The sequence below is a fragment of the Bos indicus genome, chromosome 19 (assembly GCF_029378745.1).
Source record: "Bos indicus isolate NIAB-ARS_2022 breed Sahiwal x Tharparkar chromosome 19, NIAB-ARS_B.indTharparkar_mat_pri_1.0, whole genome shotgun sequence".
Classification (NCBI taxonomy): domain Eukaryota; kingdom Metazoa; phylum Chordata; class Mammalia; order Artiodactyla; family Bovidae; genus Bos; species Bos indicus.
In genome coordinates, this window is record NC_091778.1 from 34,796,970 (window position 1) to 34,818,514 (window position 21,545).

A 21,545-nucleotide genomic window follows, 5' to 3' on the forward strand; every position below is an offset into this window, starting at 1 on the left:
GCCCAAGGACTCAACTTTTCAGGAAGAATATCTGATGTTTCAATTTCAATGAAAGTTTTAATTTCATTATATTTCCCTTAATGGTTCAAAACAAGAAACAGCCAGAGTTTAAAAAGTTATTCATGATCCTTTCATCGAATAATTTATGTGTCTGGCAAAACTGCCCACTTTCAGGTCCACAAAAACTACACAAGCTTGTTCAGACTTCTGGAAGAGAAAGATGAGGTCCACAACCTCGTGTGGAGGTGCCATATGTAAGGGAGACCCCAGGCTTCTGTCAGGAAGATGGTTCAGTGGGCATGCAAGTCCACGACTCTCCATCAGAGAAAGGTCAGCCCATCAACTCGTCTCAGAAAACAGCGGAGCCTGTTGGGGTGGTGCCCTAAAATCCGACCTACTCTTACCTTCTTATTTAAGAGACGAAAGCGCTTGGTCTGGGAAGAAAACCTGCAAAGGTGAGATCAGAGCCTAACTGTGCCATGTATCTTAACATCAATTATTCTGACTCCAAAATAAAAATACCTCTGAAAACTTCACAGGGCTGAAGATAGCTAATGAGCTAAGTTTTAGAGTCATCTAAAAATAGTATGCTAAATAACGTTCCACTGTTTTAGGTACTAAGTTCTTGGGAACAAACGCTAACTCGTCTGCACACCCAGGCCCGCTGCCCACCCGCCTGCTGGCCTGTGTTCTCTTGACAGCCAGCTGATGAGAAGGCGAATCGGTCCACCTGGAGTCACGATGGAGGTGCTTCTCCTACAACACTCTTACCTTCTCTTGTTGTACTAATACTTGGAGGACCTCGTTAGAATTTTCTGCACATTCTTTGGTTGTACTAATACTTGGAGGACCTCGTTAGAATTTTCTGCACATTCTTTGGCTGTGGCTGAGCCAAGGATGACTTCTGAGTTCTCGTTAGGTGACTGTCAAAGTCAAGAACTCAGGCAGCCAAAATGGAAGCACTATGCTGATCCGGGACCTCGGAGGGTGGGAGCTGGTTCCAAGTCTGGCTCAGGTGGTGTGTTCAGGGAGAGGCGGGGCCGCCGGCAAGTAACTTCTCCAAGGCCAACACTTACAAGAGGCAGCTGGTCAGGGCGGCCAAAGCCTGGTAAGAAACCACTCTGGCAAGTGTCTGGAGGGTGGCCTGAGGCAATGACAGCCAAGAAACCCACTGATGGCACAGGTTCAGTAATGTGTCAGTTCTCAAATTTTGAAATATTGTGTGATAAGGGATTAAACTGCTGTATTTGGGAGGTAGGTTTGCAAATCACTGGAAAATCAAAAGAGAAATGTACTGCGTTTTTAAAAAAAAAGTGCCCCTAAGTTAGAAAATGTTGGGTATAGCAAATGGGGGGCCCTACGTGGTCAAGCTACATGTAGGCATCCTGTGACATCAGGTTTGTATATATAATCTGTTTCTTAGAATCTATACAATAACTTATTGAGGGCCACATCTTACACTCAAGGGCTTGTCTTTCACTGTTTATCTGTGAGATGATGTATATATGAAGCAACACAAGTTATGATGTGGTTCTTCTTCCAAAGACACACAGTAGAAAACCAAGACACGTGGACAAGCAAACAAAAGCAGACACCACAGTAAACCAGAACGACCCACAGTCATTTCAACAGGGAACACCACGAAATCTGCTTTCCTACTTGGCTGCTCCCTGAACTGAAAATTCATGTACTTTGGTGGCCAGAAAGTATAGGTTTCACTGCACAGTCATGATCTTGATTTTCATAAACAAAGGGCCACAAGATTGACCAAAGCAAGTTTGGTAAGAGAATCAAAACAAAATTCTGAGCAGAAATCTATCCCTTCCACTGCCATGAAATTCATGACACTACATCAGACCCAGAGGCTGGGAATCCAGCCTCCAGCAACCCTGGAAAAGTTATAAATTGCAAGCTGTACAAATCTATATCCAGAACCTACTAAGGGTTTTTAAATTCTACTGTGCTTTACATTGAGAGACATCTTAAAATTCAAGATAACTTCTAATAACCAAGAACCTCAATGTTAAGGACATCTATTCCTGACAGGGGAAAGACAGCAATGCATGAGCTGAAGCCTAAAATACTGTGACAATCTTGCCCGGAAACCATTTAAACTTTAAACAATAAGCAACTCTGAGCTCACTTTGGGAACAGCTTCCTCTGAAAGCTCACTGTTAGGACAGGCTTGTTGGGAAAATGCGGCCTGTGATGTCCTCCCCGATTGTCCCCCCGAAAGAAGGCAATCTTTCATATTGGCCCAATGTGTGTTCTCCATGCTGACCCTTTGAAATAAAGTAAGTTATTTCATGCTCTTCTGCAGGGAGTATACAGGAGCTGCTAAGAAGGGACACACCCTGCACCAGGACAGTGGCTGGGGTCTGCACCCACCAGCCAGGCTGGGTAGCGGGCCAGCTTCTCCCACTGAGTGAGGATGACCCACACGGGGTGCTGAACCAACACTGAGATGGAACACCAGCCTCTCCTCCAGACCCCAGAGAGGACTTGGCTGGAGCTCTGTCCTCATGGTAACCAGCTTCCTCATCACCAGGAACGGCAGTCATGGTGCTAGGTGGACTGTTCCTACCATGGAGCTTGTTATAACTTGGCCATGGGTTAGCTATTCAACAGCCATGGTTAGTTGTAACTTCGCCAGGGGATTTGTTATAACCTGGCCACAGAGCTAGTTATAACCTGGCCATGGGCAGGGACAGAGCAGCAGAGGGACCTGGAACGAAGGAAAAGGCTCGGTGAGGGCAGAGACACCCCCGCAGCCTGGGTGAGGAGAGCAGCCAGGACCCACCTTCCGCGGGCCTGTGCGTCCCCCAGTGCCTTCTGCAGCCGGGCGTTCTTCTCTTCCTCCTCCAGCAGCCTCCGCTTGACAGCGCGCAGCTCCTGCTGGGCCTCAACCTTGATGTCATTGGCCACCACTACCGCCGTCTGCAGGTCAGCCTGGAAGCGCCGCCACTCTTCCGTCTCGTCCTGGAAGAGCCAAGTTGGCGCCCACATCAGACTGACGCCCCAGCCACGGTTGCAGGGCCGAGGGGTGTCCATAGGAAAGACGGGCTTTGGGATCTTGTGCTGGGAAAAGGTGCAGGGGGGCTGCACCTGCAGGTGCGGGAGTCCCAGCCCTGAAATTGAGGCCGCCTGAACCTCCCTCCTGGCCACACTGTGGTTCCAGGCCCCCCAAGTTTACTACACAAAGCAGGGCCGGAGAGTCGTCAGAGTGTATCTCAAAGGTGTCTACGCCTCAGTTGACGGGGATATTTAAGGTAGAATGATGCTCTGGCTCTGACCACGTCTCACCTTTATCTGCTTCGTCAGAGTCTTCAGCTGCCTCTCCAGGTCTGACTTCTGTTCCTCCAGCTTCATCACGCTGCCTAGAAAGGAACAGGCAGACTGGAGTCAGAAATGTCTTGAGCCTCTGGGGAGCTGAGCTCAGGAGCCAGGCAACCTCAGGTCCTGCCACGGGCTCTGAGACCTGCCTCTGTGGCCAGGTTTCCCAGCTCAGTGGCTAGGCTTCCCAGCTCAGTGCCCAGAGCATGGGAGCCAGAGGCAGAGGGTTCCTCCAAGAGAAACAGGATGAGTGGGAACCTAAGTGATGTGAGGTTAGGGTTCAGCCTCAGAGAAAGGCTGCACAAACTCACAGCGCTATGGGAAGAGAGCCAACAGTTGCTCACGCTCACACGCTGAGTGCCTGGAAGCAGCACAGCAACCTGAACATCCTTCGCTGCTGTGATGTGGAAGAACGGCTTTTCTTTAAATTTATTTAACTGGAGGATAGCTGCTTTGCAATGCTGTGTCAGTTTCCGCCATACAACAATGTGAATCAGACACAAGTGTACATGTGTTTCCTCCCTCTTCAGCCTCCCTGAGGGTGGAGTTCTGAGCAACAGCAGGAATGGATGGTTATTACTACTGTGATATTTAGACCAGCTTCCAGAGTCTGGAACTGACTCGCAGCTAAAACTCTAAATCACCCAGGGAAATTTTTCAGAAGCACAGATGTTCAAGCTCCAGACCCTGACCCATGGAATCTGGTCTCCCAGGGAGACAGGGTCTGGGTGTGTCTATGGTCCAGGCAGGTACAGACAGCTGCCAGGCACACAGGATCAGCTCCTAGAGCAAAGTCGGGTTATGCTCCCTTGAGCCTCTGATCCCAATGTTTTCATCAAAGTTTAATGCTGTTTGCATCAAACTGGCTCGCTGGTCGATATCTTTGTGGAAAAAAGCCCGTCCCATGGGTTCTGGAACTTGTTCACCCACAGCATCCTTCTCCCGTGTAACACTTGGCAGGCATCTGAAAGACACTTCTGCAGCCCAGGGCACTCAGAAGTGCCTCATCTGTCGGGCTGGAACTTCCCTCCTGTGGGTACCAGCGCTGGACGAGAGAGCTTCAGACCTTCCTGGGAATCTGACCACACGTTTCTTTGATTTGGGTTCACAACCACATTGTTCAATGTTTTGGTTCTTTTTTAAATCTCATGAATCTACCAATGTCACTACTTTCCCATCTGCTCCACTCAGCACTTTCCCAAGCGGCTAGGGGGCAGACTGGGAAGGTCCCCTCCTGGTCTCTGGAGGTTTGGTCCACATGAGGGCACTGCATTTCTGGTAGGCATGAAGCTCCCCCATGGCTTGGATTTCCTGCACGTGATGCGTCCTGGCTCTCCTGCGCCAGGGACAGTGGATGGGATTTCAGAACTACACTTGGGGCCATTTTAACTTGTTGTGAAGTGAAGGCTTCTCACTGCAGTGGCGTCTCTTGCTGTGGGGGTGCTCGGGCTCTAGAGCACAGACTCAGTGGTTGTGGCACACAGATTTAGTTGCTCCCTGACATGTGGGATCTTCCCCGACCAGGACTCAAACCTATGTCCCCTGCCTTAGCAGGTGGATTCTTAACTACTGGACCACCAGGGAAGTCCCTTGGGGTCCATTTTAAACAGAGGCATCACCAACATCCAAGCACAAAAATGCAAACCACATAGCACTGAATCAGCTGTGAAAGACACCTGTGGATGGTCCAAGCTAAAACCGGAAGGCGGGGTCACTCTGTCCCACCCAAGCTGGGGAGGCCCTCTGGGAGACTCAGACTTTTTCCCTGTCTGCAGGGCGCCAGCAGCTATGGCAGCACCGTGTTGATTTGGGCAGGGGGGTGGAGGTAGGGGGATGGGGTTTACGAGAAAGTTTTGGCAAGCAGGTAGATTCACCACCTGTAAGAGTTCCAAGAATAGATGGAGGGACTTTACCCACTGGGGAACCTTTCAGGCCACCAACTGTGCTATGTTCAACAAGGCGGGTGCTGCTAAAAGCTTGCACACTAAGTCTTTTGTTGCTAAAGGAAAACACATTAGATGGGATCATTTGATAAGGCTTATTTGGACAAAGCAGGCAGTGTTTACCTAATCTCTGAAAAACATCCCTACCTACTCAGAGGTAGGAACCAGTTCCTAAATAAGCCACACACAAGCGCCTCTTCAGGAACACGTGGGTGATGTCTCAAAGTCAGCTGATCCTACTGTCCAGGGGACCCATGCTGGGGATGTTTTCTCCTGAGGCCTACCCCAGGCCCCCATCCTTCTACCTGGCAGATCCCACTGGTAACAGCTGTTGGCACCTGCCGTGTGTGCCTAATGCCCCACATGATCCACCCACGACCAACAGCCTTTCTTCTTTATCAGTTGTTCTGTGGCTCAGTTCAAGAGACAGATGATTCTGTCTCTTCTACTGGCCTTTCTTCCTGGGAGACCACAGTGCTCTCAGAAGGAAGACCTGGCAACCAGTGTCCCCACCTCCATCCTGACCCATGCCCATAAAGGACTTGGGTCCACTTACTTTCCAGCTCACTGATGAGCTGGTTGTTGTGCAACTTGACAGCGCGATGCTGCTCCACCTGGTCCTCCAGCTCGAATATGGTCTCCTTCATGTCTTTGATCTCTGCGTCACTCTCTGATGCTTTCTCTTGTAGCTTCAGGCTGGTTCTGCTCAGCTGCTCTGCCTGGTGATCGCAGATCTCCTTTAGGTAAGAGTAATCCTTTTCCACCTAGAAAGAAATCAAGGTGCCATGGTCACCTGAACAGGAAAGAGCTCCCCCCATGTCCACGCTGGGCCCACTGATACAACAGCAAAGGAAACCTTGGGCACGTGTGTGCCCAGCACCATCTCTATGTTCTGGGCTTCAAAAACAGCCAAGGCAGAGAAGTGTGATGGATGTCAGTGGCCGAATGGATGGATTCTGGGCCCCTTCCTGTGGCGTCCAAGAAAGCTTGTTGTTCTTGCTCAGTCGCTAAGTCGAGTACGACTCTTTTGTGACCCCATGGACTGTGGCCCGCCAGGCTCATTCTGTCCGTGGAACTTCCCAGACAAGAGTACTGGAGTGGGTTGCCATTTCATTCTCCAGGGGATTTTCCCAATCCAGGGATCAAACCTGAGTCTCTCATGTCTCCTGCACTGGGAGGAAGGTTCTTTACCACTAGCACCACCTGAGAAGCCCCTAAAGAAAGCTGCAGCTGCTTAAGTACCCCTCTTTCCTGACCCTTCCTTGGAGCTGTCCCAGGACAGCGGCCACTCGCCTCACAGCAACAATGGAGCAGCGCCCTCTGCTGGGAAGCCAGAAAGCTAACCCCTGCAACATGCCCCAAACTTCAGTCAAGTACCTGGGGCTAGTGTTTCTTTAGAGGAACACTAATGGGATGTGAAGAAGGCTGAGCGCCGAAGAATTGATGCTTTTGAACTGTGGTGTTGGAGAAGACTCTTGAGAGTCCCTTGGACTGCAAGGAGATCCAACCAGTCCATTCTGAAGGAGATCAGCCCTGGGATTTCTTTGGAAGGAATGATACTAAAGCTGAAACTCCAGTACTTTGGCCACGTCATGCGAAGAGTTGACTCATTGGAAAAGACTCTGATGCTAGGAGGGATTGGAGGCAGGAGAAGGGGACGACAGAGGATGAGATGGCTGAATGGCATCACTGACTTGATGGACGTTGAGTCTGAGTGAACTCCGGGAGTTGGTGATGGACAGGGAGGCCTGGTGTGCTGCGATTCATGGGGTCGCAAAGAGTCGGACACGACTGAGCGACTGATCTGATCTGATCTGATCTGAATGGGACAGCAACAGCAGAAATGTGCACACACCAGACACAGACATGTGCACAGCACACTCACTTCACCTGTTCAAGTTTAATCAATAATGTTTTCAACACACAGAAAAGCACCAAAGGGGACAAGATAACTACTGTGTGCCAAAACGGGCAAACCAACTGTTAATTTTTGCCATGTTTGCTAAATCTTCTCTTAAGCTAACAAGGTTTGTTAAAGCCTCAACCTTCCTTCTCACACCAGAGTGTCCAGAAATTGGCATGTGGTTGTTCCTTGAAGAGTTTCCCACATTTACTGTGTGTGGATGTGCCCGTGACAATACACAGTGTTGTTCTGGATGCTCTAAAACTTTTACACAAATGATATCACACTATCTTAGGCTTCTGCAGGGCACTGTACGATATACTGCATTGTATCTTATGTAAGATGTTCTCGTCCTGTATTATTATTTTGTGTCCTGTATATACTGTGCTGATTACACTTCTGTAACTTGCTTTCAACTATGTTTTTGAGATATATTCATGATACACACTGTTCTAGTCAGTACTTTTAAAAAAAGAAAAGCTTTATTATTTTTTTTAATGCACCGTGATGTTTGTGAGCTGTTAGTTCTTCAACTAGGAATTGAACCTAAGCCCCTGGCAGTGAAAGCATTGAGTGCTAAGCACTGGATTGACAGGGAATTCCCTAGGTCATTACTTTAAATACTGCATATCCTACTGCCTGAATACACAAATCACTTTACTATTTTAAGCTGTATCCTGGTTCTACAGTCCTTTGTTGTTAATAGCTGTATATTTAGCAGGTTATGTAAGCTTGACACCTAGTAGGTTTCTTCCCAGATTTGGAAGGGGAAGTCTCCAAATACAATTTTTTTTCCCAATTGCATTTCATGTGCAGAATCTGTGGGTATTTGAGGACAGTACTGCATTTTATTAAAATATCTACTCTGGGTATAACATTCTTATTTTGTTTTTTACAGTTTTATTATTTCATTTTTGGCTGGATTGGGTCTTCATTGCTGTGCAGGCTTTTCTCCAGTTGCGGCAAGCAGGGGCTACTCTCTGGTTGCGGTGCAAGGCCTTCTCATTGCAGTGGCTTTTCTCTCGTTGCAGAGCACGAGCTCTAGGGTGAGGGGGCTTCAGTAGCTGTGGCACGTGGGCTCAGTAGTTGCGGTTTCTGGGCTCTGGAGTACATGCTCAGTAATTGTGGTGAACAGGCTTAGTTGCCCTGAGGCATGTGAGATCTTCCTGGGCCAGGGGCTGATCCTTTGTCACCTTCACTGTCAGGCTGATTCTTTCCCACTGAACCACCAGGGAAGCTGTGCACTGTTTGTCAATTGGGAGGTTTTGATCAAGATAAAAAAGGAAGGGACTGAGAGAGAAAAAGAGAGAGTGCCTGTGTGGGGGAGGGGAAAGGGTGCAGGTGTCTTTGGGGGGCGGGGGAAGGGGAGGAGCCGCACTTGGGGGTGGGGCCACGGCCTGGACCAGACTGCGGCATGTAAATGTCAGTTGTACCAGACTGAGCCTGCATCCATCCATCTCCCTGCCCTGGTGTCCTCATCTGAACAATTAAATGGAACTTAATACTTAGTTTATCACTATCCCTGGTGCAGGTAAGCACGCAACAGTAGCTATTCTTTCCTAACTGCCTTCTGTCTCCGAGTATGTAAGTTCAAGAAAATTACAACACATGCAAAACACCGAAAGTCTTATGTCCTAGGATAGCTACTTTAATAAACAGAAGACAGACAACTCTTAAGGAGAAAAAGCCACTGCATTTTAGCTCCTGGAAGGCTGGTATCTGACAGCCTTTAACAAGCAGCCACAGGAGGCACCTGTGGGCCTTGCCTCCGGAAGATCCTGGCTTTCTGCAGAGCAACCAGGCTCCGCCTCACAGATCCTCAGGTTAAGGGCCACTCCCCTGAGGTCTAGAAACATGTCCTTTGCTTGACTGGGACTAAAACAGGAGGATGTGAGCAGGTGAGGAATGGCTGAGGACTTGGGGGTCTCCACGTGCAGCTCAGGCTGCCGGCCTCTCAGGAGCTCTGGCCTCCGTTACATCTTTCATGTTGGGGTCGTGAGCACAGGTGCGGCTACGGGAGGGCCTGTGCTGGGTGCCGTGCATGGCTGAGTGGGTAAACGTACAGACCAGTGCACGTGGGTCCACTTACACACGACGTTCTTCCTTCTTGATTTTGGAACATTCTCTCAAGTTTAGCAATGTACTCTGGAAAGCTCTTTTATTTAAAAAAAAAAAAAAAAAGGTAGCTTTATCACGCTTCCGGTAGGGGCTGGGGAGGTATTTTTAGACTCATCTCAGAGAGTAACTAATGGAGAGAGAAATTAGATCATTAGAAAAGAGCAGCTCAGCCAGCAGCTCAGCCCAGCACCTGCCCTTGATGACTACTGGGTGCTGGCTGACCCCTGCACCCCTGGCTCTTCGTTCCCTGGGCCAGGTCACCGGGGTCCAGCTCCTCTGGTTCAAGGACAGAACTGACATGCAGCGACGTGGTTTCCAAGGCTTCCCTTTAAAGACAGAAATCACTCTCACGTATATCAAGCACATCTCCTCTTCAGAAGTCAACTTTCTCTAGAAATGGGGCATGCAGAACTGCATCACAAATCGGTCAAATGATTCCTGGGAGCCCCAGTCCTCCCCAGAGAGGGGGTGCTTTAAGCCAGTCCCGATGCTCAGGCAAGCACGAAAGGCAGGTGGCAGCAGAGACCACTTGGGAGGGACTGTCCTGCAGGGCTGGCCTGAGCTGACAGGGGCTGGGATCTCAACAAAGTCACTGCCTTTCCTCTGGCTGGTCAGACACTGAATCTGAGGAATGGTATCGTCATTCGCCTGTCCCCAGGAAAACAGACCCTGCATGGACTGTAGCCTGCCAGACTACAGTCTGTCCATGGAATCTTCCAGGCAAGAATACTGGGGTGGGTTGCCTTTTCCTTCTCCAGGACATCTTCCTGAATCAGGGATCAAACCTGAGTCTCCTGCATTGGCAGGTGTTTTCTTTACCACTGAGCCACCTGGGAAACCCTTTCTTCTGGGTACAAGATGATAAAAATGTTCTAAAACTGATTGTGGTGATGGCTGCACAACTCTGTGGATATACTAAAAACCACTTACCTGTACACTTTAAATGAATTCTATGTCAATAAAGCTGGTAGTGAAAAAATTCTCCAGAGGCTCCCACTGGCTTGAGGGTACAATTAAAGCTTTTAATGGGATCTCCTCCAGCCCAACTGCAAGCAGCTGCTGTGCACTCCAGAAACTGCAAACCACTGGTCACTTCTTTGATGGGTGAGAACTTAAAATTGTCTTTCCATGACATTCCTGCTGTCCTGCCCCACCAACACATCTGGTGAACCCAGACTCCCCTCAAGATTCAGGTTCTAAATCAAACAAGAGGATGGGTCTTGATTTCTCTACTCTGTAGACAAGCAAAAACATCTTTCCTAGTTCATCGAGATGTGGCAGGTTGCTTTCTATCAAATCTAAAGGCTCTGGCTGTAAGACTGCTGTGTATTCAAGCCCATGTGTCTGCTTTAGATGGTTTTCTCTCTCTTTTTTATTTTCATGTAACCAGGAAGCAGCATGAATCAGGGATGAAGAATAACCATTATGGGACTTCCCTAGTGGTCCAGTGGTTAAGACTCTGTGCTTCCACCACAGGGGGCACAGGTTAGATCCCCGGTCAGGGAACTAAGATTCCTGCACACTGCATAGTACAAGCAAAAAAAAAAAAACAAAACAAAACAAAAAAAAAAACCCTGCAAACAGGGTGATGAAAATTAAGTCCAACAAAATTTGCCTCTTCCAAAACAAACGAACAACCAACCAAGAAGAGTTCTGGGGTCAGCCTCTGGCCTTCATTAGTTAATGAACTAAGCCTAGTAACTTAACCATTCCCTGCCTCAGTTTCCTCAACAAACCCTGAGATGGGTCAAAAGGAAAAAAAACTAGATAAAAACAGTATCTGTACCCTAAAATTATGACAATTAAGTAAGATTAAATGACGTAGAGGCACCAAGAGTGTCTGGCACATATAAAGCACTAGAATAGTAGTTGTTATGATTAAAATATGATAAACTTTTATTTAACATATTGATATAATTTTAGCAGCCCTTCTCTCCTAATTCACTGCAAGTTTCTCTGACATTCATTCCTTCATTCAATTTATTCAACAAGCATTTACCAGATGCTTAACACATAGAAGAAGTCACGTGTTCAGTTCAGTTCAGTCACTCAGTTGTGTCCGACTCTTTGCAACCCCATGAATCGCAGCACTCCAGTCCTCCCTGTCCATCAACAACTCCCAGAGTTCGCCCAAACTCATGTCCATTGAGTCGGTGACACCATCCAACAATCTCATCCTCTGTTGTCCCCTTTTCTCCTGCCTTCAGTCTTTCCCAGCATCAGAGTCTTTTCAAATGAGTCAGCTCTTCGCATGAGGTGGCCAAAGTATTGGAGTTTCAGCTTTAACATCAGTCCTTCCAATGAACATTCAGGACTGATCATCTTTAGGATGGACTAGTTGGATCTCCTTGCAGTCCAAGGGACTCTCAAGAGTCTTCTCCAACACCACAGTTCAAAAGCATCAATTCTTCAGCGCTCAGCTTTCTTTATAGTCCAACTCTCACATCCATACATGAATACTGGAGAAATGATAGCCTTGACTATACGGACCTTGGTTGGCAAAGTAATGTCTCTGCTTTTGAATATGCTGTCTAGGCTGGTCATAACTTTCCTGCCAAGGAGTAAGGATCTTTTAATTTCATGCCTGCCATCACCATCTGAAGTGATTTTGGAGCCCCCAAAATAAAGTCTGACACTGTTTCCACTGTTTCCCCATCTATTTGCCATGAAGTGATGGGGCCAGATGCCATGATCTTAAGTTTTCTGAATGTTGAGCTTTAAGCCAACTTTTTCACTCTCCTCTTTCACTTTCATCAAGAGGCTCTTTAGTTCTTCCTCACTTTCTGCCATAAGGGTGGTGTCATCTGCATATCTGAGGTTATTGATATTTCTCCTGGCAATCTTGATTCCAGCTTGTACTTCCTCCAGCCCAGCATTTCTCATGATGTACTTCTGCATATAAGTTAAATACGCAGGATGACAATATACAGCCTTGATGTACTCCTTTCCCGATTTGGAACTTGTCTGTTGTTCCGTGTCCAGTTCTAACTGTTGCTTCCTGACCTGCATATAGATTTCTCAAGAGGGAGGTCAGGTGGTCTGGTATTCCCATCTCTTTTAGAATTTTCCACAGTTTATTGTGATCCACACAGTCAAAGTCTTTGGCATAGTCAATAAAGCAGAAATAGATGTTTTTTCTGGAACTCTCTTGCTTTTTCAATGATCCAGCGGATGTTGGCAATTTGATCTCTGGTTCCTCTGCCTTTTCTAAAACCAGTTTGAACATCTGGAAGTTCATGGTTCACGTATTATTGAAGCCTGGCTTGGAGAATTTTGAGCATTACTTTACTAGCATGTGAGATGAGTGCAATTGTGCGGTAGTTTGAGCATTCTTTGGCATTGCCTTTCTTTGGGACTGGGATGAAAACTGACCTTTTCCAGTCCTGTGGCCACTGCTGAGTTTTCCAAGTTTGCTGGCATATGGAGTGCAGCACTTTCACAGCATCATCTTTTAGGATTTGAAACAGCTCAACTGAAATTCCATCACCTCCATTAACTTTGTTCATAGTGATGCTTCCGAAGGCCCACTTGACTTCACATTCCAGGATGTCTGGCTCTAGGTGAGTGATCACACCATTGTGATTATCTGGGTTGTGAAGATCTTTTTTGTACAATTCTTTTGTGTTTTCTTGCCACCTCTTCTTAATATCTTCTGCTTCTGTTAGGTCCATACCATTTCTGTCCTTTATTGAGCCCATCTTTGCATGAAATGTTTCCTTGATATCTCTAATTTTCTTGAAGAGATCACAAGTCTTTCCCATCTATTGTTTTCCTTTATTTCTCTGCACTGATCACTGAGGAAGGTTTTCTTATCTCTCCTTGCTATTCTTTGGAACTCTGCATTCAGATGGGTATATCTTTCCTTTTCTCCTTTGCTTTTCGCTTCTCTTCTTTTCATAGCTATTTGTCACATGTTAAGACTGTACATACTGTGATGGCTTAGGTAACTGTAACATGAGTGAGTATGCGTTATCTTGCTGTGTGTGTTTAATTTCATTTTAAAAATTTTGGCTGTGCTGGGTCTTCGCTGTTGCCCAGGGGCTCTCTCTAGTTGCAGCATGTGGACTTAGTTGCCCTTCGGTATGTGGGACCTTAGTTCCCCAATCAGGTATTGAACCTGTATCTCCTGCATTGGACAGCGGATGTTTTAAAATTTTTTTAAATTGACTGTGCTAGGTCTTCGTTGCTTTGCTCAGGCTTTCGTTGCAGCAAGCAGGGGCTACTCTCTAGTTGTGGTATGCAGGCTTCTCATTGCAGTGGCTTCTTTTGTTGCAGAGCATAGGCTCTAGGGTACATGGGCTTCAGTAGTCATGACTTTCAGTCCCTAGAGTCAGGGCTCAGCTGCTCCAAGGCATGTGGGATCTTCCTGGACCAGGGATCAAACCTGTGTCCCCTGCACTGGCAGGCAGATTCTCACCCAGTGGACCACCAGGGAAGTCTCTGTTATGTTTGTTTTACATCTAACTTGGTTATTCCCTTCTGCTGAAGCCTTGCCCCTGTTCTGATGGAGCCATGATTCATTCATGCCAGCTTCCGTCTGCACTATCTTTTTTACAATGCTATTCTGCCAAAGGGGAGGGAATATGCTAATTCAGTTTACACTTTTGTTATGGAAAAAGAAAGATGGGGTCAGAAAATTCAAGGAAGAGGGCAAACATCTGTATCTCACTGAGGCCCTCTGGGACACTTTCAGGGTGGGGCTGCAATGCTCCCTGAGGTGCTTTCCAAGGTCTCAACAAGGAGACAAATGCTGGGGTGGCCAGAGGCTTCAGAAATCAGTCCTGCGGTCAAGTTTAAGAAAGTGAATGGAGCTCAGGCCCAACTCAGCACCATCAAGGCACTGGGCTAGCCAAGAAGTCCCAGCCCATCCAGGATGTGGCCTCCTGGGTCCACAAGCCCACAGCCCTCCTGGAGCTGAGGGTCAGCGTCTCTGAAAAAGGAACACCGAGGTTGAGACCTAAAGCTTCAGAAAGGACCTGTGGGGGGGAAAGGGGGACAGGCATGGCCCCCCAGATACCTGAGGGCAAGAACTGGGCCTGGTTGGGCCTGGCAGAAGGGGCAGAGGGCAGTGAAGGGGCTGGAGGGGAAAGTAGATGGGGTGGGGAAGTGACCGACCAAGCAGAGTCCTGCTGGCTGTGGCCAATGGTGCTCTCACCTGCCCAGAGGCCACTCCCCCTTCTCTTCTTACTAAGACCCCCTAACTTGTTCAGGAATCAGGCTGTGATCCTGCAGTCTCAGGGAAGGTGACCTGAGGGAGGGTCACCAGGTCTCTGGGTGTGACCCAGTCCTGCCCAGGTGTAAGGGGGGGAACCCAGGGAAGGTTCTCCCACAGGACTGTAGGGACCGTGGGGACCAGATGCTGAAAGCACCGTGCTCGCCTGCACCTCCAGCAGGAAGGCAGAGAGGGTCTCAGAGCTGCCAGCCTGGAGCGGCGACATTGCACTACCTGGACCCCACCACCAGCCTCGACCCCCAGACTCCAGGTTATGGAGCAGAGTGCACATCCGCTGACTGGGGCCCCGACACCAGGGTTTGTTCTCACTGTCCAAAGCACCAGCTGGTCATGCTCACAGACCACCTGTCATTTCAGCCAGGGTCCAGGTCTCTCCATCCCTGTAGGGTCCTGTCTTCAGTCACAGTGACGGGGCTATTGACCTGCCACATCGTCTCTCAAATTCTTCTGGCCATTTGTGGCCAGTCACTGCCCTAATCATTTTGTCTTGGTGACAACGCTGGTCACACAATAATCATGTCACCTCTCATTTTCCTTGGCCACTCAGGCAAGTGCTTCTTTACAACCCCCTTACTCCATTGCAGGAAATGCCTGAGTTTTGCAGGAGGAACTGAATTTCTACCTACATGTTGTCAACCTTAGGGGAAGAGAAAAATCAGTGTCTTCTTTTAAAACTTCTAGGTTCCAAGACTTATAAAAATTCTCCAGCTTGAAATCAAGATCCCAAATGACTGGAATCTTGACGAGTAGACCTAGGCTGCATTATAATCTGGAAAAACAAAGATGTGGTCCAACTCCACAGTGCTGGCCAGCTAGGGAAGCCATGTGTGCAGTGGCGGGAGGCTAAGGCTTGAAGATTCTGTGGAAATAAGATCCCCCCTGCCCCGGCCCCACAAAGCTGTGCACAGGCAGCTTGTACGATCACACAGTCAGCTGCCAGCAAAATTATAAGGTGGAGGTCAGAGAAGCTGGAAGCCTGAAGATACTCAAACCCAGCTGAAAATGAATACATGAGAGGAAGAGAAAGCCTGTAAGACGTCCACACCATTAATGACCAGAGAATCAGGTTGCAATGGACCATTCTTAAGGCAGATGAAGCAGGAGAGACAAACCCTCTGGGATTTCAGGGTGTAATTTGTATCAAGAGAGTGACAGCCCCTGAAATGAGGTGGAAGGATGTTTTCAGTCCCTCTCAGCAAGGGACCCCAAAATCAGACCCAGAGCTCAGAGGAATTGGGAAATCAGAAGCCATCTGTCTATACCTGCTGTTGTGCTCTGAGGATGGGCAGAATATTATACAATCACCAGCAATCTTTACCAGAGAACAAAGTCCAGGCTGATTAAAGCATTATTTTTAAAAAACGAAAATAGTGATCATTTACTTGATCTTGGGTTGGGGAAGATCTTTCTGAGTGGAAATGGGGAGGGGAAAAGAGGAAACGGAGACCAGATCTGAATGACCCAAAAGCTAGGTACCAAATGTCAGCAAGGGGTCCAGAACCCCCCACGCCATTGGTGATTACACCTATGTCTTGCTGCTGGCAGCCAATCTGGCCAAGGCATGCAAAGTCTTTAAAACGGTCACACTCTTGACATAGTGAGTCAATGTCTAGGAATTTTTCCTAAGGAAATAATCAGAGAGAGATTAAAAATGACTTACACTATCAAAAGACTGGGAAAAAAACATGAATGTTCAACAACAGGTGAGCAGTAAAGTACTTAGGAAATATTTCTAGAACAGCATACTATCTGGCCTTCAAAATCATGTTTCAAAGAATAGTGAACAATGAGACTGTGCTCACAAAACATCAGATTTTTAAAAAGTTAGTAGGTATAGAATGATTTTTTAACTTGTGACATAAACATATACACACATACATTAGTACATCTGGAAGAAAACGCCAAAATACTGGTTATATAATTGTATTACTTGGTGGGGAAACTTAGGATGATTTTAGTTTTCTGTTCCTAGGTGCCCAAAGCATGGTAACCAGGAAACTGGATGTCTATCACTCACTCTTCAACACTTGGCTTACTGCCACCTCTTCCAGGCAGTCCTCCTGCACTACCCTCCCTTACCCATGTTATTCTAGGTGCTCCCCTGGGACTGGACTCCGGACTGACCTCTGCAACATTCTTTATTCCTGCATCATCAGACTCACTGTATCCCTGTGACACATTCTGCTACTGTAGCCAGAAATTGGGGTGTCTCATTGCTGCATGCCTGGTCTGTGTGGACTCTGACAGATCTTCAGGCTAGAGTGCTGGATTGTGAATGTAATTGAGTACCTGGTCCTCTGTGCCCTGTGCCTCTCAAGCCGAGGAGGGCCAAGCAGACAAGGGTGAGCAAACCACAGCGGAGAGAAAGCTTCTTACCTTGGCCAGCAGGCTTGAAACGCGCTTCACCTCTCCATGTGCCTTCAGCAGCTCCTGCCTGAGCTCCGAGCAGGACTGTTCCAGCTGGTCCTTCTCGGCTCGAGCCACGGTCAGCATTTCCTGGACGTCGCAGCCCTCAGCCATGGGCCCCAGGGGGCTGGCCCCTCCAGTTTTCTGCTCCTCGTTCTCCAGGGAGGCCTGCAAAGACCCGTTCTCTACCTGGAGCCCTTCCACGGGAAGCTGACGCGCTGCTGGGATCTCGGCTGTGGGGCTGCCGCTGTGCTGCTCCAGCTCCAGGCGGGTGGTCAGCTCCCCATTCACCTCCTGCAGGTGCCGGACCAGCTCCAGGGCACTGCGGTGCTCCTCCTCGACGGCGCACAGGCGGCACGTCAGCTGCTGTTGGATGCTCAGCAGCTTCTCGCGCTCGAAGCGGCCCTGCTCCAGGATCTCTGTGCACTTCTGTTCCAGCTCCAGGATCTTGCCTTCCTGGGCGCCAGGCTCCTCGCCCTTGACACGCTCCTGCAGGAGGGTCATAAGCTTCTCATTCTCCTGGCTCAGCTGCTCCGCCCTCTCCCGGTGCTGATGGAAGGACGTTTCCAGGAGCGTCTTCTCATCCGCCAGCTTCTCATTTTCAGCCGTCAGCTCCTGCACCATCTGCTGCTGGTCAGACAGCTCCTGCAGCGTGGCCTGCAGCTCCTCAGCCGTGCTGTGCTGGTTCTCCTCCATCCTGTGGATCTTCTCTGCCAGGGACGCCAAGGACAGCTCGCTCGCTGTGTTTGGGGAGCTGCCGGCTGCCGAGCACTTGGAGCTCTTGACAAGGCTCCCAGCAGGGGACAGGGGCCCCAGGGTGTCTGCTGGGATGTGTTCGAAGTCAGAGGCATCCGGGGACAAGGAGGCCTTGGTGACATCACTGCTGGAAGAGCCTGATGTCCGCAGGGCACCCTCATGTGGGTTTTTTCTGTACACATCAATTTCACTCAACGCCTCATTCCCCGTCGGGCTCCCGAAGCTGGACTCCTGAGTTACGGACGTCGGGCAGCTGCTGTCCCCGGTGTGACTTGCTCCCCCCTCTGAATCTGGGGAATGCTCAAAATAAGTCAGTTTCTCTTTCAAGGCCCGGTTTTCTTCCTCGAGCTCTGCGAGCTCTTTCTGGAAGCTCTTGTTCTTCTCCTCAAGGGCTCGGATCAAAGGTTCCGAGTCACCTGGCAAGACTGATGCTCCGTCCACACTGGAGTCCAAAGCATCCCCGCCTTCACTGTCCTGAGTCCGTTTCTCCATCCATTTCTTGAGTTCACTTCGGAGCCTGTTGATCTCACTGTCTTTCTCTTTAGCTTCTGCCAAGAGCTCCCGGACCTGGGACTCGAGCACAGCCTTCTCTGCACCTTCATGCTCCGGCCGGGGTCTTGGGGGAGCAGCCCGCACGTGCTTGGTGGGGGTGGGCGTGCTGGAAGAGGTGGGGCTGGTCGTCACTTTCCTTGAGTTGGATGGACCGCGTGGCACAGTTCTGTCTCTTGAGACAGTGACGGCAAGTTCTCGAGGGGCAGGAATGCCTGTCCTCTTGGTAGCTGTCACGGACCCTGAAGAGAGAAGAAACCAGTGAAACAAAGCGAGCACTTTTATGAAGGAAACCCAGTAACTTCAGCTCTCAGGGCACGTGGGCAGCATGGCTGCCACTCTTCCTTCATTGCATCCTCCCTGAAATACCTACCCAGCTCCAACTGGGGCTTCTGCACCCCTGCCCCCAGCCCTGTGCTTCAGCAGAGCTGAGGTCACGCTGAGCTACTCAGCATCACCCCGTCCCCAGAGACAGCTGCTGCCTCAAAGCACACACCAGCCCCACAGTCAAGGTCAACGAGACACCAGGAGAGAGGTTCCTGGGTGAGCATCTAAACATACTGGTTGCGGGTGAGTCTGGGGACGGCTGGCAACCATCACGGCAAGAGGAAGGTGAGGATGCAGAGAAGAAAGAAGGAACCAAGCTCTTAGTGGCGCTGCGGAGCTGTGGGTCAGTCACCCTGAGGCTGGCCCTCCAACCACACAAGCCAACAGTCACCTTTCATAAGTCGCCTTAAACTAGGTTTTCTGTAACTTGAAACGTAACACAACTGAATTGACAGTTCTGGCAACTAAGCAAAATACAGGATCGCTGTGAATTCTTAAACAAACACTCAAAAAATGTATCATTTGCATTCTGACTGAACAAATTTCATGAAGAAATCAGAAGACCCAAATAATATTGTACTAGGCACAGGCTGATCTGATTCAATGACCTATTGTTTTTAACAAAGTGGGAATACTGTGCTCATTTGTATTCACAAAGAAACAAGAACCAACACGATGAGGGCCCAGCACATTCATCTGCAGTACAGTTTTCAATGCCAAACAGATTTACATAATGTGGAAATGATACAGAATTTAGAACTTACAATAGAAAATGTAAGGTAAGGAATTTATTTTCATCTATACTACCAGTTATTTTTTAACCTTCACCTATACTACATTTTAAATTTTCACTTATACTGTTTACTATGGAAAATGTAAAAAAAAAAAAAAAAAAATCTAGGGGTGAAAACTCAGACATCAATCTCCTAAATGCTCCAAAATGAAACCCACCTTGGAGGTTAAAGTATAAAATGAAAAATCTGGACGTCTTACAAACTCAAAGATGTGTGATGAATCAAGGCTGACTGCAGCAAGTTACACTACAATGGACCGTGGACCGGAGGCCTCTGCTGTGTAGGGAGGGTGGGGGGCAGGGACACATCCACAGCCTGGCAGAGGCTCCAGCCAGCCGAGGCAGAAGCAGGAACCACTGTGGTGAAACAGCTCTGAACCCACTGCCAAGACAGCCACTAAGTCATGAGTAACTGTGTCTCCCAGTGCCCTGGAATCCGGGGGGTGATGTGGAGGCAGACAGTGGACACTGCTGAGTGTCTGATGGCGGATGCCTCTAAAACATTGACATGATGAAGGCTAAGCTGTCGTAGCCACACAGAATAAGACTCAGGTTTTTAAGTTAACCTTTCCAAATTACCAGGGCTTCCCTGGTAGCTCAGAGGGTAAAGCATCTGCCCACAATGCTGGAGACCCAGGTTCAATCCCTGGATCAGGAAGATCCCCTGGAGAAGGCAATGGCAACCCACTCCAGCACTCTTGCCTGGAAAATCCCATGGACAGAGGAGCCTGGCAGGCTATAGTCCTTGGGGTTGCAAAGAGTTGGACACGACTGAGCAACTTCACTTCACTTTCCAAATCAAGTTACTAGAAAGCTAAGAGCACGGTAACACACGTGTGATGCATGGCTGTGTCCTGGTGCCTCCGGTACACCACAATAAATGCTCAGTAAAGAAAAGATGTGTTTAAATGCCCTTGTAAAGTGAAGACTGAAATCACTAAGCAATAAACCTTTTCATCACACCAGTCTTCTGGAGTGAAGTAACCTTGGCAAGGACCGGAATGAAAACTGAGGGATAACTAAAGTTTCAACTTAATGATAGTGAGGACATGCAACACTGAATATCCAGGACCGACTGTCACGGTATCTGCATTCCTGATAACGCCACTAAAGCAAGGCTCCTTTCAGCTGTCTGTTGACTGGGAAGAATGATGTGGACAGCAGCAGCCCACCTCTGCCATCGTGGCAGCGGCAGCTTCACTGCTTCCTCTTGCTGACAGTCTCAGTCTGTCCGCCACTTGGGTGTTACTTATGCCTTATCTAAACTACTAGGAATTTGTTGACATCAAACCCAAGTCCATTTATGAATTATATCCAGTTGTGGATTACAAAGCACGCAACCCAGCTGTACTTTCATAACATCTGTTCTTTTTTTGGTTCTCGCTGCTTCGTCATCACTTGACAATCAGTGTACTTGCCTCCTTACCTTCTTTAAAAGGCTCTTCCCATCTCTGGACACATCTTTTCAGAAACTATCATTAGCTGAGCATAAGTTGAGAGTGCTGCTAAAATTCATCACTGGACCAAACTAAAGTGGTAATACTTCCCCCTCTGCATCAAGACATCCCATCACGGCCACTGGCAGGGTTAGGGGTGCAGTCCCCCAGCTTACCACGTCATAAACCAGAAGGGTTCTTCCTCCCAGTCTCCTTCAAGAACTGAGTTCAGAGGCATCAGCTCAGAGCCATTCAGCCTGGGCAGGTTCCCCAGCCCAGGAAAGCTGAGCAGGGAGACAGCCGGGGTGGCTAGAGCCTAGGCTGATGGGCAGGGCCCGGTGTGGTAGGCACCCTTGCGTCTTTCCTCTTCTGATCACTGTTTATTTGTGCCAAGGATAGCTGTCTGGCTACAAGAAGTTAAAAGCAAGCTCTGCCTAATACAATAATATTTTTAAACCATGTTTGACATGTTACATTTCACAACACCAGAGGAGAAACTGTATTATCTTGTGGCTGATCACAGGTGCATCAAAGTGTGTGTCACAGACACACGCACAAGGAGGGGAGAGGACGCGTAGGACAGGGAGTGCTGAGCTGGTCGACAGTGAGTAGTTCTCCTGATTCTTTTTTACGTTATATTTATGCCATAAAGTAAGAAAGAGGGAACACAGGGAACTACTCTGTGGTGACCTAAGTGCAAAGGAAATCTGAAAAAGATAGGATATATGTATACAAATGGCTGATTCAG

At 48.5% G+C, this 21,545-nt stretch overlaps 1 protein-coding gene across 8 annotated transcripts in view; it reads right to left on the bottom strand.

The window, feature by feature from the left end:
* SPECC1 (sperm antigen with calponin homology and coiled-coil domains 1) overlaps positions 1-21,545 on the bottom strand; it is a 206,724-nt gene that overhangs the window by 55,942 nt on the left and 129,237 nt on the right. For all 8 annotated transcript variants that reach the window (XM_070773131.1, XM_070773132.1, XM_070773133.1 and 5 more), the window contains 4 exons: positions 16,907-18,483; positions 5,833-6,040; positions 3,304-3,377; positions 2,801-2,979 (listed from right to left, as the gene is read on the bottom strand). In XM_070773131.1, the coding sequence (XP_070629232.1) occupies positions 2,801-2,979; positions 3,304-3,377; positions 5,833-6,040; positions 16,907-18,483 (2,038 nt within the window). The remainder of the gene's footprint in view (positions 1-2,800; positions 2,980-3,303; positions 3,378-5,832; positions 6,041-16,906; positions 18,484-21,545) is intronic.